At 43.1% G+C, this 14,775-nt stretch overlaps 1 protein-coding gene across 1 annotated transcript in view; it reads right to left on the minus strand.

The window, feature by feature from the left end:
• Positions 1 to 10,893: 10,893 nt before the first annotated feature.
• CIAO2A (cytosolic iron-sulfur assembly component 2A) overlaps positions 10,894 to 14,775 on the minus strand; it is an 84,842-nt gene continuing 80,960 nt past the window's right edge. The window contains exon 5 of the mRNA XM_069222952.1: positions 10,894 to 13,024. Within this exon, the coding sequence (XP_069079053.1) occupies positions 12,927 to 13,024 (98 nt within the window). The 3' untranslated portion in view covers positions 10,894 to 12,926. The remainder of the gene's footprint in view (positions 13,025 to 14,775) is intronic.

The following is a 14,775-nucleotide window of genomic DNA, read 5'->3' on the forward strand; positions in this document are numbered from 1 at the left end:
TGTTGTGTGCTATTGTCAGTCTGGTTTCCCCTTCATAAACAAGGGCACCTGCATCCAAATATGGCACCATGGTGTCAGTGACCATGAATGTATACTGATCCATTTACTCAGAAATATGGTCTCTCTTGATAGTCGTGGGTCTGAGGTGCGGCAGATTAATTCTTACAGAAAATTTAAATCGGGATACCCCTAAAAATCCCTGTCGCAATATTTTAGCTGTCCACGTTTCATCTTTGTAGCTCATAATTCCTGTATTGGCCATTGGTTTGAACCTCTCTACTAATTCTTTGCATTCTGTTAGGATATTCATTATATCTGCTAACTCTTTCTCATATTGCATGGTGTTTACTAAGAATGTTCCTTGTTTTACCTGCAGGAGCTGCAACTGCAAAGGAAAAGGAGTAATAGACACAAGGTAATATTCAGGGCTACCTCTTTGGACGAGTGTAACCTGTTTGAGTCCGTGGCATGTGGAATCAATGAACAAACAAAACATGATTCATTAGAAGTCTGCGTCCCTATCTCCGTCATATGTTGGTACCACATGTTATCTATAAGCTAGCATTGATACTATGGAATTTATTTCTGTGCTTGGGTATTCTCTGCAAGCCTGTGATACACTGATATAGTGCCATACGAGCTAAAATGCCATTGCAATGTAGCTGCCAGCCTAAGAAGACATAAAATGAAAAACAAAATGATAATACATAAGTGTCCTCTAGCAGGGTCAACAAAATACTCCACTTGTGCATTGAATGGAGACATTGTTACTCTTGTTTCTCCTTTCTGGTTCTCCCTCTGATGATGGCAAAGCCTGACACAAAGCAGGATCCAGTCAAATCTCCAATAGGTTTATCCATGGTTTTCTGCTGTCCACTTTCACTGTGGTGGGAGTACTCATTGTCACTGAAAAGGGACCTTCAAACTTTTCCTCCCTCTGTTGTCTCACAAAATTGCAGATATATACTTATTGGCCTAGGGGTATCGGACTGGTCTGCTGGGCTGCGGTGGTGCACTGCTCCATTCGCAATACCTGTTTAGAGAAGAACTTGGCAGACTTCAGTAACTGAGATAACAAACAACTCATTTCATCCCCCAAAACCTCAGCTGTCTTATGGTAATATGTCTTTTGCTGCGTTATCATTAAGGGTGTGAGCATGGGCCAATGGTGTTACTATTTGGTGGGGTGTCAAGTGGTGGTTACTCCCTGGCTGATTTCTGAGGGCATACAAAGCTAAGGGTAGGCAATACAGCCACTTCTTTTGCAACATAGTGCATAGTTTGCTTATTTCATATTTTAGGAGGCCATTGAGGGGTCCACAATGCTGTTACTTTGGGGGTGGTAAACAAATGACAATGGGTGTTTTATTCCTAGGGAGGTGCAAATGTACTGGAATATTGCATTAACAAGGTGTGTTCCATTAGCTGAGCAGATCACTTCTGGAATTCCCCATCTGGGTATTACTTCCTTTATTTAAAAAATTGGGTGCTGCTTTAGCATCATTGTGTATACATGGTCCACCTTCAATCCATCTTGAAAATGGACAACTACTATAAGGTACCTGTAATTGTTACATCTCTCAATCATGTCAACAAAGTCTAAATGTAAAAGTTTAAATGGGCCTGTTGGGCATGGTATTGTTGGGGTGATCACTTTTAATGTAGGTTTAGGGCAATACTGTTGGCATACTGCACATTCTGCAACGTACATGGTGATAATTTCAGATAGTAGTGGAATAAACCATGTAATGTAGCAAGAAGATATTCCTTTGTGGTGTGTGCTGGGAGATGTGGTTGTTCTAGAGCTTTGTACGACAGGGCTTGTGGCATTACTGGCTTGCCTGTAAATGAAATCTGTTGGTGACTGCGTGCAGCCTTGCTGTTCCCACAGCTCCCTTTCATGAGGTAGTGCTTGTTCTTGTAATTCACGTAAATTTAGTTGTGCTGTCTCTGTCTATGGAGGTGGTAATTCAGTAGCATCCGGTTTCCTGCTTGTCATCAAACCTAATGTGTGTTCATCATATTCATTATAATTTGGGGATGATTTAGCTGCTTCTTTTGCTGCCCAATCTGCCAGAGCATTACCTCTGGAGATAGGATCTCGCTGATTGGTGTGCGCTGCACACTTTATCACTGCTACTTTGGATGACGAGTTAGAGTTAGAGTTTATTAATTGTGCCAATACATCTTTGTGCATCACGGGGGACCCATCAGATTTAAGAAATCCCCTCTTTTCCCATCTGTGAATGGTAGAATATACAGTGGTGGTGACATATGCTGAATCTGAGTAAATGGTGACCTCTAGTCCCTCAGCTCGCTGCAATGCTTCAATAATGGCCACTAATTCTGCAGCCTGTACTGAAAAATGAGAAGGTAGTGGCATTTGGCTAATAATTTGTAATATATCGGACAGTACCTTGCTTCAGAATGTCTAATCCCAGTTTCCTGATCTATGAAGGAGGATCCATCAACAAAGAGCAACATGCTCCCTGGGATAAGGTTTTCTCCCGCCTTTCTTACTTCCTTCATCTTGTATGTAATCAGCAGAGTCATGCATTTGTTCATTGTCAGTAACTGGGTGTAACGGCAAACCACTTGCAATGATGGTACTGAGAGTATTACTTCATATCCAGAAGCCCTCTGAGTTGTGAGGGTGCTCTTGCCTCTTCGTAAAATAGCAAATACTGCATGCTCTACATACAGTGTTAAAGGTGATCTCATCACTATGGTGGTGCTTTTCTGGACCACAAATGCTGCTGTAACCATCACTTGCTCACATGGCCTTTCATGATGGGATCTAGAAGCCCACTGTAGTAAGCAATTGGCCTGTGTCCGGTGGATATCTTTTGAGTCAGTACTGCTGTCATTCCATTACAATGACTAAAGAGGTAGAATCTTTTGTTGTAGTCAGGTATACCTAACACTGGACCGTTTGTGATTGCCTTCTTTAGCTCCCAAAATGTTGTCTCTCTCTCTTCAGTCCAGTTTATTTTGTTCTCATTGGCACAGGACTCTTTTAGAGCGTCAGAAGTGGTGACGCCAGGGTAGCATAATCAAATACCCACTATCTCACATAACTGCAGAGTCCTAGGAATTACTGCATTTGTTTTGTGGTGGTGGGGTTGGGCATGTTTCTAATGCATTCTGCTCTATCAGGTGTCACCTTCCTCCTGTCTTTGAAGATTATTTGCCCCAAGTTGTGAACTTCTATCTGCACATATTGCAATTTGTCTTTGTCCACTTTGTGGCCCTTTTCTGCCATCATGCAAAGGAGACCAATAGTATCATTTCCACATATGTTTTCAGTGGGGCTACATACCAAAATGTCAACCACGTACTGTAAAAGCTTACTTTTGCATTTTACATTTGTTAGTATGACTCATGGGTCTGGTACCACTGGAAATTCTGATATTACTATATCATTCAGGGGACGTAAATCTTGAATCATCCTCCAAGTTCCGCCCTCAGCTTTCTTTATTGGAAAAATCGGTGTACCACATGGTAATGTTCTCTCATATACTACTCTCTGCTCAAGTAACACCTGAATTGTAGGAAAGATGCCTTCTAATTCTTTGGACAAGGAATAATGACTTTCCCCAGGCAGTATTGCTTCGAGTTTCAGTATTAGTTTCATAGGCTTAGCTCCTTTAATCAATCCCAAGTCTTGTGGCTCCTTTGTCTACAGACTTTCTGGTACCATTGCCAAATCCTTTCCCCTTATTGTACTGTCTTGTGGTTGTTTTGGCACCTTCCTGTATTGCAGTTGTACTCTAATGGTGATATCCATTTCAAATACCACTGTCTCAATTGTTGGGCTGTCATCAAACTTTCTCAATCTGACAAGTCTCTCAATTTGACCCCTGGATCCGTAAATACTATTGACACCCACATTGCCTCTCTCCTGTCAAATGCTATCAACAATGCATAACTTGGCCGTATTCCAAGGGCTGATACTTCGAATATCATATCAGGTTCTTCTATAGGATCCACAGGCCTGTCGGGTTTGAACAATAATTCTTTTGGTATCTGCACCGTCTTTCCCAGCACCGCTGGTGAGTGCGCTATCAAAACATTTATACCAAGCAAAAAGGCCTCGGTGTCAATAGGTATTGCTCTGATCTGTTGTCCCAAATCCTCATGAGCTATGAGTGACAACATCCTACCTGGTGTGATACGGGGTGTGTGACATACCATCGACCCATCTTTCAAAAAGGAGATAGTCATATTCAACGTACTCATTAGGAGGTTGACCGGCACCTCTGGGGAATATAACAATGGTCCTTCAATTTGTGTGTCTCCTACATTCACACTCACTGATTCAGTAAAAAGAACACTCCTAACAACCCCAGAAAACCCTGTGTGTCCACTGACTTGTGAAAAAGTAGTAGTGTTTCTTACCTGACACACAATTTAGTGGCTCCAGTGTTGATTAAATACCTATAGAGGCAACCTTCTATAGCTACCATCACAGTGGGCTCCTCATCTGACCTGCAAGTTACCAATAGTACTGGGGACACAGTGGTTGTCTGTGAGCTTTTTCATTGAGTAAAATTGATATTCGGTGTCCCTCGGAACATTTGGGGTTGTGCATAAAAGGGACTGCCTCTTTGTACCATTACTCCTCCCATCTGGACCTGTGTTGGTCCTCTTGTAGTATTTCTGACAACCTCGGGTACACTGTGGTACTGACCCTTGTTGTGCAGTCCACTGAACTTGAGGGACCTGCGGGGGTCCCTGTGTTACTTGTTGTTGGGGCGCCTATTGCATCTGTTGCAGCCTCATCTGCCTCTGCGGGGAATCTATCCTTGTGCTTGCTCATCATTCTTTTTTGTTCTACATTCCTTTATAAAATAACCCATATTGCCACAATAATAACACTGTTGTCCTACCCTGTAATCTCCTTGTCTTCTTCCCTGCGCTGGCTCTTGGTCACCCGAAAAACCTTCTTGCCCCTTTCCCATGTTACTTGTTGACTGCCATCCTGGTGCCTGCACTGGTGTTTTGACAGCCATTTCTGGTGATGTCACGAGTCCCCCTTCTGTACTTGTTTTCTTTAGTTTTGTTGTATATCTATTTTAGTCATATTTCAGACACATTATTTTAGCAAACTAGGCCTGCTGTTGTGCACTTTAGCCCAGTTACATTTTATTCAGCATTGCTTTATTTTTCTAGCATTAGCCACATTTACGGTGTTGTTATATAATCTCTATCTGTTTGTTCCTTCGTCTAGGAAAGCATCACGTTCTTACCATTTCACTTTGTGCTTTCCTCAAGGCTGCAAACAGAAAGGGTTGCTGGCAAAAGTGGTAAACTGCGTCTCCAACATTCACAGAAACATACATATCCTAAATGGGTACCTTTTCTTAGAATATCAACTGTTTTATTATAAAAAACACTCCTTTGTCTCATACATGTTCGAGGGAGATTCCAGCCCGAAGACCACAACTACATCCTGGTTGCTGATTACCTTTGCTACAGGTGCTAAGTTAGACTACTGAATCCCTGGCCTATATGGGGACGGTGTCTCTCTAGACTACAGGCTTCCTTGCTCAGGTATGAGTGCTGATGTCTTCCCGGAGGGGGAAACCTGAAGGGCGGATTAGCATTTATTATGCTGTGCTCTAACATAGTTTAGGTAGGAATGATATATATATATCCTAGTGACAGTATGGTGAGACTTTTTGTGTTTCACACTCCTTGTCACCCTTTTGCTTTTAGTGCATTTTATCATCCTAGTTATTGCAATACAAGCTATTTTATCTAAGATGCAGTTACTTCAATAAACCTTTATTGAACTATATTCTCCCTCTGTCTTTGCCTATGTGAGACTAATGTAACTGAGAGAAAGGGGTGAGATCTGATCGACCACGATTCCCCTGAGGAGGCTTTCTTGTCATGCGCCCGGTTGCCACAATCATCCCTGTTCTTGGGCAGAGATGAGGCGCTGCTAGTTATCCGGAAAACCTGGATTAGGCCGACACATGGTGTGGAATTGTACTTAGTACCCCACAATCTATGCAACTCTGCCGCCCAACTCCAGTAGCCTCATTAGGATAATTAGAACCTACGTGACAGTTTCTGTTGCACCACCTTAGCTGTAGCCCTCTCTGTCTGTTCTGTCCTCTCCGTATCCTTCTCTTGTTTTCGCTTGAAATAAAGTATTATATAAGCTTGTATTTCTGGCCATGGTTTAGCCTCTATTTCAGCTACTCCATCTAGGCTTGCTTCTAGAACTATGGGCAGGCCCCATTTCAATAAAATTACATTGCATTCCCTCATGTTTTCCCAGTTATATCCTACTTCCAGTACCCATTATTCTTTCATTCTGGTGATAGATTCTGCAATGTCATCTGTTGGTTTTATGCTCTCTGCAATACAGGCTTCAATGTCTGGTCTGTCTGGGTATGCCCATCAGAGCGCATCCCAGACATATTGATGGACATTGTTGAAGGATGACCCATCAAACTGTATATTTATCAATGTTATTTGAGGGAAAGCTGCTCTGCTAAAAATAGTATTTACTTCATCTCCCACTAGAGAACTTAGGAAGCTTTTAACATCGCCCAAGACGAGGTTCACTCAGGCAGTGTGTTTTTCAAAGCATTCGATCCATTTTCACGCTCCCTCAAGACAGCGGGGGTAGCACCTTCTTTAAATCCCTGTTATCCATTTGTGGTCATGGTACGTGTATGTGGGAACTTGCCCACTCTTGAAAATGAGGGGTAATTGAGGTATTGGTTGAGGATTTAGTCTTGGGCCTAACCTCGGATCTGGTTTATTACTTCAGATCACTTTGGTTGGTTTGTGTAATAGATACTGCTCCTAGACAGCGAGGCACTCTTGCATATAGGGATAGTCCCAGTCTGGGCCACCCTGTCCCTACCGTATACAATCTTCAGCAGTTGCTAAGTTGAAGGGTTGAAAAGACCCTTATAGGTCCACGACTTTCTCCCTTCCTTTTTAATCCAACTTGCCAGTTCATCTGAGAAGGGTTGGCAGCAGTAACTACCCTCTTTTTTTTCTATTATCTCTAAGGGTGGTAAATCTGACTTACTCATTTTTAGGATTGATTTCCTCCTCATGTCTGATGTGTCTCTCACTGCCATTAGTAACCTCCACGTAGGACGCGGCCAGAATTGATATGGTCTCCAGTTAGTTTCCTGTTTGTCTGCACTCCTGTCAGGCCTTTCTTCCCACTCCCCTTCTTCCTCTGGCCCGCTACATCTTGTGACTCATTCAGGGGCTCATTATATTGTTGCTTCTCTATGTCCCTTTCCCATCCTCCTTCTTCTCTTGTCCATTCCTCAGTTGTCTCTCTCAAAGTCTCTGCAGAAGTGTCTGCCAGTCTAAGAACAACATGTCCTGTAGTTCATTGTCCTTGAAGGGGGCAGAACTTCTAGATTGTACTGCCAGTCTCACAATGTGGTGCAATTAATTTATGAGTCTGTCTTTTCGGTCTGGTTCTGGACCAGCCCGAGGAGTTGAAGGGGTGCGGCCCAAAGTTGCCTTGTTGCCCAGTGATTTTGTCTCTCCTCCTTAGGTGCAACTCTAATGGCATCCTGCTACCCTACAGTTGGCAGAATGGGATAAAGACCACAAGAAGGGGGCTCCTCTGAAGGCTTCTTTGGGGGCTGTGTTGTCTCTTCAGGTGATACTGTTTTTTTGTTTCACAGTATACCCGCCATAATGACAGGTTGGCCTCCCTTTTCTGTCTTTTATACTTAGAGTGAATGTAATCCAATGCATGTTCAGTTTTGTCTTTGTTGAATGCCCCTTCCTTTGGCTATGGATGAGTGTAGCCCTTGGTACATTTGTATCATTGTTCACTTTTTTATCCTCTTCTTGTCTGAAGGGAACGTTTTTATCTTGTGTTCCAGAGGTGTCTCCATGGTCCCCTGTGAATGTGTTTCCTATGTCTAGTCGAAGTGCTGCTCTTAATCCCCTATTTGTTTGCCCGCTGTCTTATTCCCTTTTGGACCCTGTCTCCTTTACTGATATATTTGTCTTTATGATTATCGCTAACCTATGGCAGTGGTAACCATGTGCTGATCTCCTGCAGTGTTACCTGACATCACAGATATTGTCGTGAGGCCAAATTGGTGAACATCAGACATACTTATCGCTAGTCCTTGTAACACTTCTTCTATGGATATATCTGGTGCGGGTGCCTTTATGGGAGGTCTAAGTGGATTGTTGCCTGACGCAATACATTACAACGTATCATGAATATAAATAACTATTTGCGGTGCTCATGAATGTTGTCTCACTCAACTGAATTGTGAATGTCTATGACAAATGCATCAAGGAGGGCCTCTACTATGAAGGGTGACTTATTATTTCTAACCGAGGGGTGTTACATGGACACAGGGGTTCTTCCTGGGCCCACTGAAATATTAATTTTAATTCAATATCATTGGTTATCTGCCGTAGTGAATCATCAGTCTCACTCATAGAGAATTGTTATTAATCTCTAGACTTGTCTTGTGATATTTTATTGTGATTCCTTGTGTATTCATCTTAGATAATGTTTTCCCACTTCCAGAACACTTTAGGGGTTCCTATTGGAACATCAAAAGTTTATCAAAGATCTTGCATCCTTTCTTCCTTGTTTATATCAGACTGTATAACAACTGGAGGGGAACCCTGCCACTTCTGTATGTTTTACCCCTTAAAATTATGACATGCTGCACTCTTTTTGTCATCCTCCTTATTCATGGAGGGGTATCTACTTGCAACTAGTGCACTTTTCGGGTATTTGTGCTCAGGGCAAAGTCATTTGACATCAACCATCCGGTTGTCCCTTACCTAATAATAAGACTCTCCAACTGATGACTCTGTTGCTCTTTCTTAAAGATGCCTTCCAGATATCTTAAATCTGGAAATTTGGGAGCAGGGGTGTCTGACTTATTCAGAGTAAGACCTGCCGGTGCCGATCAAGTGACCGCCTCTTTACCACGTCAGACTTCCCACCTGTTACCCGGTCCATCTCACTACTTCTACTCTAGCCCTCCGGATCACTGTTGGCCACTCCCCGAAGGAATGTCCTTTCCAGAAGCTCTCTCCTGGGTAACACACTACTGCCTGTTATTCCTTCCTTCTATTTCAAAGGGGATTGACACTATCTAGTCTTCCTGTCTAACCGGGGAATCACCACATTTCATTTCTCTAAACATAACGTTGCATCCTGAAAAAAACACATAAATCATGCATGCATTTCCTCATCCCTCCAGACTATGATTCCCAAAGAATCATGCAATTTTAAAGTACGAAGTCCAATCTTTCCTCACCCTTTTGATGGCAACCTCTGGAAACCCTGCCCACCTGTTTTGAATAGGCAGACTGTAGTTTTAAAGCATGGTGTCTGCTCACCTGATTTCCACGCAGTACTCTATTCAATGTGGGCAGGCAGCTTCTCCTTCAGCAGCAGTCGGGGAATTGGAGGTGGACTCCTGTCTGGCTAAGCCAAATGTCAGAGAAATAAAGAAGCAACACAAACTTTGGTTGGCTATATAGTATAGTTGTTATCAAAATACAGCCAGGAGGTCAGAACAGCTCTGTGGAACGGAAACTGAACATAACAGGCAGTGTCTTATATAGTCTCAAAACCAAAAAAATGTGTTTGTTATTCATCGCATAGGCATATTAAAATCGATGACTTGCTCAAGCATATTGTTATCTCTTATAATTTCAGCAAGAAGCAATAGTTTCTGCAAAAACATCTAACCACCCGTTACAGATTGCGACTCAAGTGCACGTTATTGAAACATTGTCATGTACTCTGAACCACCGGTGTCCTTCATTATTGCATGCTTTGAAGCATATCAGTACTTTCCTCCCTACACGTCTACTTTTCTGCAATGTCTAACCACCGGCTTACCTTAGTCCTTTGTGTCTGCTTTCACCTACATTTTTCTAAGAGATGTGCTGCTTCACTGTGCGCCTGTGGTGTATGCTGTGACCTCTCATTTCTGCTGTGTTTACCAGTTATATTTCTCTGCCTACTAGAACTTTTGTCCGGCTTCTCGCCAGGCCCCAACTCTATTCTTGCTCTCTATTCTGGCAATGTAAACAGCTTGGACTTGTGTTTTTCCCTTGACCGAATTCAGTTCTATACTTCTTTCTGCTGCTGCTGCTTGCATTGCATTAGCACAGGTAGGCCTTCTCTCTTTTCTACATTCTTTATAACAATACCCAAGGTTACCGCATCATCAGATGCTTGGGGTGTCCACTACATCCAACAGAGCCTTCCTGCTGTATCCTACCCTTTCACCATTCCTCCGTTTACCTGACCAGACGGAACATTAGTTTAACTGCAATAAACAGAGCTACTTCAAGAACCACTACCACTAGTTATAGCCCAGGACACCAGACCAGGAGTAGCACGTGTAAGCGTATGCCTATCCAAAGCTGAGAGAACCATCTCTGCGTACCTGCTGGTCTTGACTTGGGTTAACTATGTGACCATTTGTACTCCCTTTTTTAAGCAATCCAATATCCTCCTGGGGTAGCCCCAAGAACCTGACCACCATAGGACATTTTCTGGGGTCCTTTGTACAGAAAATAAGCATGGAAAGATAGCAAATGCGCTCCAAATGCTTCTCGATTGCCCGTCTACTAAACAAGGGCCTGGAACGATCAACCCCTATTACTAGACACCATATTCTGGCCCTTGAGAACCACACCGTAAACCAGGCAAGTACGTTTAAAATAAAAAGACAACACGTGTGGCAAGTAGGGTCATCACCCTCTCAAACACATTCCATTCAACATCCATAGCACGTGTTGTGCCTATTGGTTATCCAGCCAGGAACAAGCTCACTTCCGTCTTCCCAGGGACGTCTTGGCTAAAACAAAGACATAGTTACCAAGTTATGCTATGAAGACACTTGAAACTGTTTTTAAAACGTCTTTTATTCTGGTTCAATATTTTAGACAACGCATAGGCATTTAGGCCGTTTTACATAAACATTCAATTATTAAAGCCCGCAAAGAATGTTTTACGTACGAGGAACGTCCTCACAATATATTATGTAGTCATCGATCCCGGCTTCTGTAACCCTGCGTGTTTTGTAGCAACACAATCACTTCAAAATAAAATCTATTAATATAAAAATAGTTTTATAGGCACTCAGCAGTGTCCAAAGTGCTCGCCTTAAGACTATCTGAATTTAGTATAAAGAGATATCGCGACAGATGATTCAACTAACACCAGCCCCTCACCAAGGCCAGAGGTTGATGCACACATGACAGGGAGCTTATGTGACAAACTATTACGGGGATTATTTATCATTTATAAGACACACCAGAGCGTAATGCAGAGAGAGCACGCCCTACCGAACTCTCAATTAAGTTCAGATAGGATGGACCGCTCTATATGGTACAGTCCATTTCAGAATTCCCCTGCTCACATAATGTTTATGGTTCCTCCTATTATCTATTTCAGATTCGATAAAGGGAAGATCGCGTGGCGGCTGATACACTTCACCACTGACGCATCTGTTCCGTAAACATGAAGTAAATGTTCAGCGAGCTGCCTAGAGAGCTGGGCTGTTGCTTGAAGAAGTTAGATGTACCAGCGTTGCATAATTCTGCCATCTAGTGGCTGCTTTTATAAAAGTAATACAAACAAAATAATTGTACAAAAAACATGTAAGCATCGCCAGGAACGTCTGTAACATATTAACGCAAATTTAGGAATTTTTGTTCAGTATGCTGTTCAGTCCCTGAATCCACAAATACCTTATTCCGTTTCCTACTCAGAACTTACAGTGCGTTTTTCTAAGAATACCGAGCTGGAGGAACAGAAAGTACTCCAGCCCCTCCACCCTTCCCCCACCCTCCCCAAATGTCCCACGGTTCAGACAAATTACCTACAGTGTGCCTCTACGGGACAGATTACCTCTCGTGCAGTTAATCAAAGAAAAACTCAGGTCAGAAACCCAAAACAAATCGAGGTTTCCCACATGAATTTTCATACCGCATTTCCCAAGGTTCCCCACACGAATTTCTAGTTTTCTCACGCGAGGCTTCCGGATCTTGGCAAGGTACATTCGCCAAGATTTCTAGTTGGATGTGAATGGGTTTCTCCACACAAGCTTTCAATTTTTCCTGGGAGTTCCCCCCCAAAAAGTCCATCCTAGTCATATCTGTCTCATTGGGACATGCAATACTACTCAGCGCGACTCGAGAAAGGGACAGAGAAGCAGAGATGCACCCTTGATGCATAACAAACACCCTGGCTTATCAACATGCACAGCCAGGTGTCTGGCAGGGGGGAGGCGCTTGGATATGTAGGTCACCAAGAGTTATAAACGGCACCTTCTATTCAGGACACTTTTCAAAAGCCCATAAACTGCAACAACCAGCGAGGAAACAGGTAAAGGGTTCTCTGTTCACATATAACTTAACAGTCATTTACAAAGATGGGGCACCCAAGGTGGTGCAACAGGTGATCGGAAGAGCTTTGTAAAGCAATGGTCTATGCTGACAAGGGCAGCTTTAGCGGGATCATACATCCGATGCAGGAAACCGCACAAACAACTATCCACCAATGCAAGAACTATCAAGTCTTCTCAGTGCTCCTTGAAACTGTTTTAATTAAAGACATTCCCTGAGAACTGGCAGCACTGTTAGTCAGGATCTGTTGAAAAGGAGCTGTGCAAACTTTCAAACAGATCTACAAAAGTATCAAAAAAATAAAATGTGTGAGGCAGGCCCTCGCTGCGCTGTTCAGAGCCCGTGCGGTGCGCGCGGACCTCCTCACACAAACACAGGAAGCACATCTCGCTTCTGGACTCGGACAGTCTCGAAAGGTGAAATCTGCAGCCACGGGCCTTCACGCTGGAGGTTCTGGCAGACCAGATACGGATTCTTCCCAGCTCCGGGGGTGGGGAAAACTGCCCCCTGGCGATGAGACTCCGCCGCGGTTATTCGGGCTCTCTGACGCAGTTCTCCACGATTTCTCTCAGGTTCGGGTTCTCCATGGCAGCCGCCACTCTCTCTTTATCATTGATCTGTTTGTTAACTGCAATGGGGAATACAAAACACGTGTAAGAGGAACATTTCTGACCTGGGATACACTATTGTCCCAAAAGCGATAACATTTTCTCTGAGCCCAACAGAGCCGTCGTAGAAGTAAACCAAGAACCGCTTTTTAAGGCAGGTAAGGTTGAGGGCAGAGTTCAAAGGTTTCAGGGAGATGTTCTAGATCTGATCACTGGGTATCTCTTATCTGGGAACCTAAAAACGAACCCCAAACCCTTATCTTTGTGACTGTTCCCGCTCTGTGACAGCCTTCTGTTAGGTAGATGGAATGGTAAGGCGCAGCTCCTCACCCGGGGGTGTGCAGGTGCTGGAGATGGTGTGTAGGTCGTTGGGTAGGGGTTAGTTGAAGAGCCATGTCTTCAGCTTCTTGAAGAATTCAAGAAGTGAGGAAGAGGCCCTTATGTGTAGAGGGAGGTCGTTTCATGTTTTGGGTGCGATATAGAAGGTTAGGTCTCCTGGTCTGCTTTTGGGGATAGGGTGTGTGTGTGCGAGATAGAGGGAGGCTGAGTGTAGGTGTCTGGTGGGTTGGTGGAAGTGAAGGTGGCAACTGAGGTATGCTGGTCCTGTGGTGTGTAGTGCCTTATATGCATTAGTGAGGAGTTTAAATTGGCAATGTTTGTGAATCTGTAACAAGTGGAGTTCTCCGAGGTGTGGAATGAGTGTGTGACATGGGAGGTTCAGGATGAGTCTAGCTGCGGCGTTCTGGATGGTCTGAAGTCGGTGGAGAAGGTGGTTGGAGGCTCTGGCATGAAAGGGCTTGCCTTGTGGGCCTACTGCTTAGAACTTTGTGGGTAAAGCACGTCACACACATATTGATACTTCACAACTTAATTTACATGGACAATGGAGCAAGCCTTATTATCCCCATCTTTACTGAAATTAAACATTTTCTTTTGGTAGCATAACTATTTAGGGGCCTTCTTCCACTTCAGTGCTTCATCAAACACTTATAAAGGGGTCTTTGATGACTAATTGGCTGCACAAATGACCTTTTCCCAAAGTTCTGGAATTGCTCTTAACAGAATCCAAACAATATCACCACACCTGAGGGCAATTGAGAGGGATGTCTCACCAACAGACATCTCCACCAGGCACTCCTGTCGACCTCCCACTTACTGCAGTTCGAATGTCTCTCAGGAGGTATCTGGTCTCTTTGAAGCGAGGGTGGACGAAAAAGTATTTTCTTACCTGTAACTATAGTTCTCTAGTACCAACATGTTTCAGAGATTCACATGTTTTTGCTATAAGGAACATTTAGTAAACCTTTAAAGACTAATTCCTGATAAAGTCAAACACCTCACTCATGTGGAAAACATTTTCGGGTTTATATTTTTGTGCATCAATAATAATGTGTACTATGCATTCTCATATATGATTCTACACATATAGACTGAATTATCATAATTGCAATTGAAACATGTATTGATGTTTTCTGTTCCTTCACTCTGTTTGGAGAAAGTCTTATTGCTACATATTTCATATTTGTTGGAACATCTCTGGATGACATTAGCATAGATGGTGTTAAATAATTATAAAAGAAAAATGGGAGAGTGCTTGTGCTATTGTAATGATGTTGATTTTTCTTGTTTTTTGATTTGCTAAAGAAATTATGCTTTTTCTTTTACTGTGATGAGCCTGCAGTCTTGTTAATATATCCAAGAATGGTGTATAAAACCCCTTGATTTTGGGAGTGAGTCAGATTTTTGAGCTTTCCTTGATGTAACTAGAGAT

Source organism: Pleurodeles waltl, chromosome 3_1 (genome assembly GCF_031143425.1).
Source record: "Pleurodeles waltl isolate 20211129_DDA chromosome 3_1, aPleWal1.hap1.20221129, whole genome shotgun sequence".
Lineage (NCBI taxonomy): Eukaryota > Metazoa > Chordata > Amphibia > Caudata > Salamandridae > Pleurodeles > Pleurodeles waltl.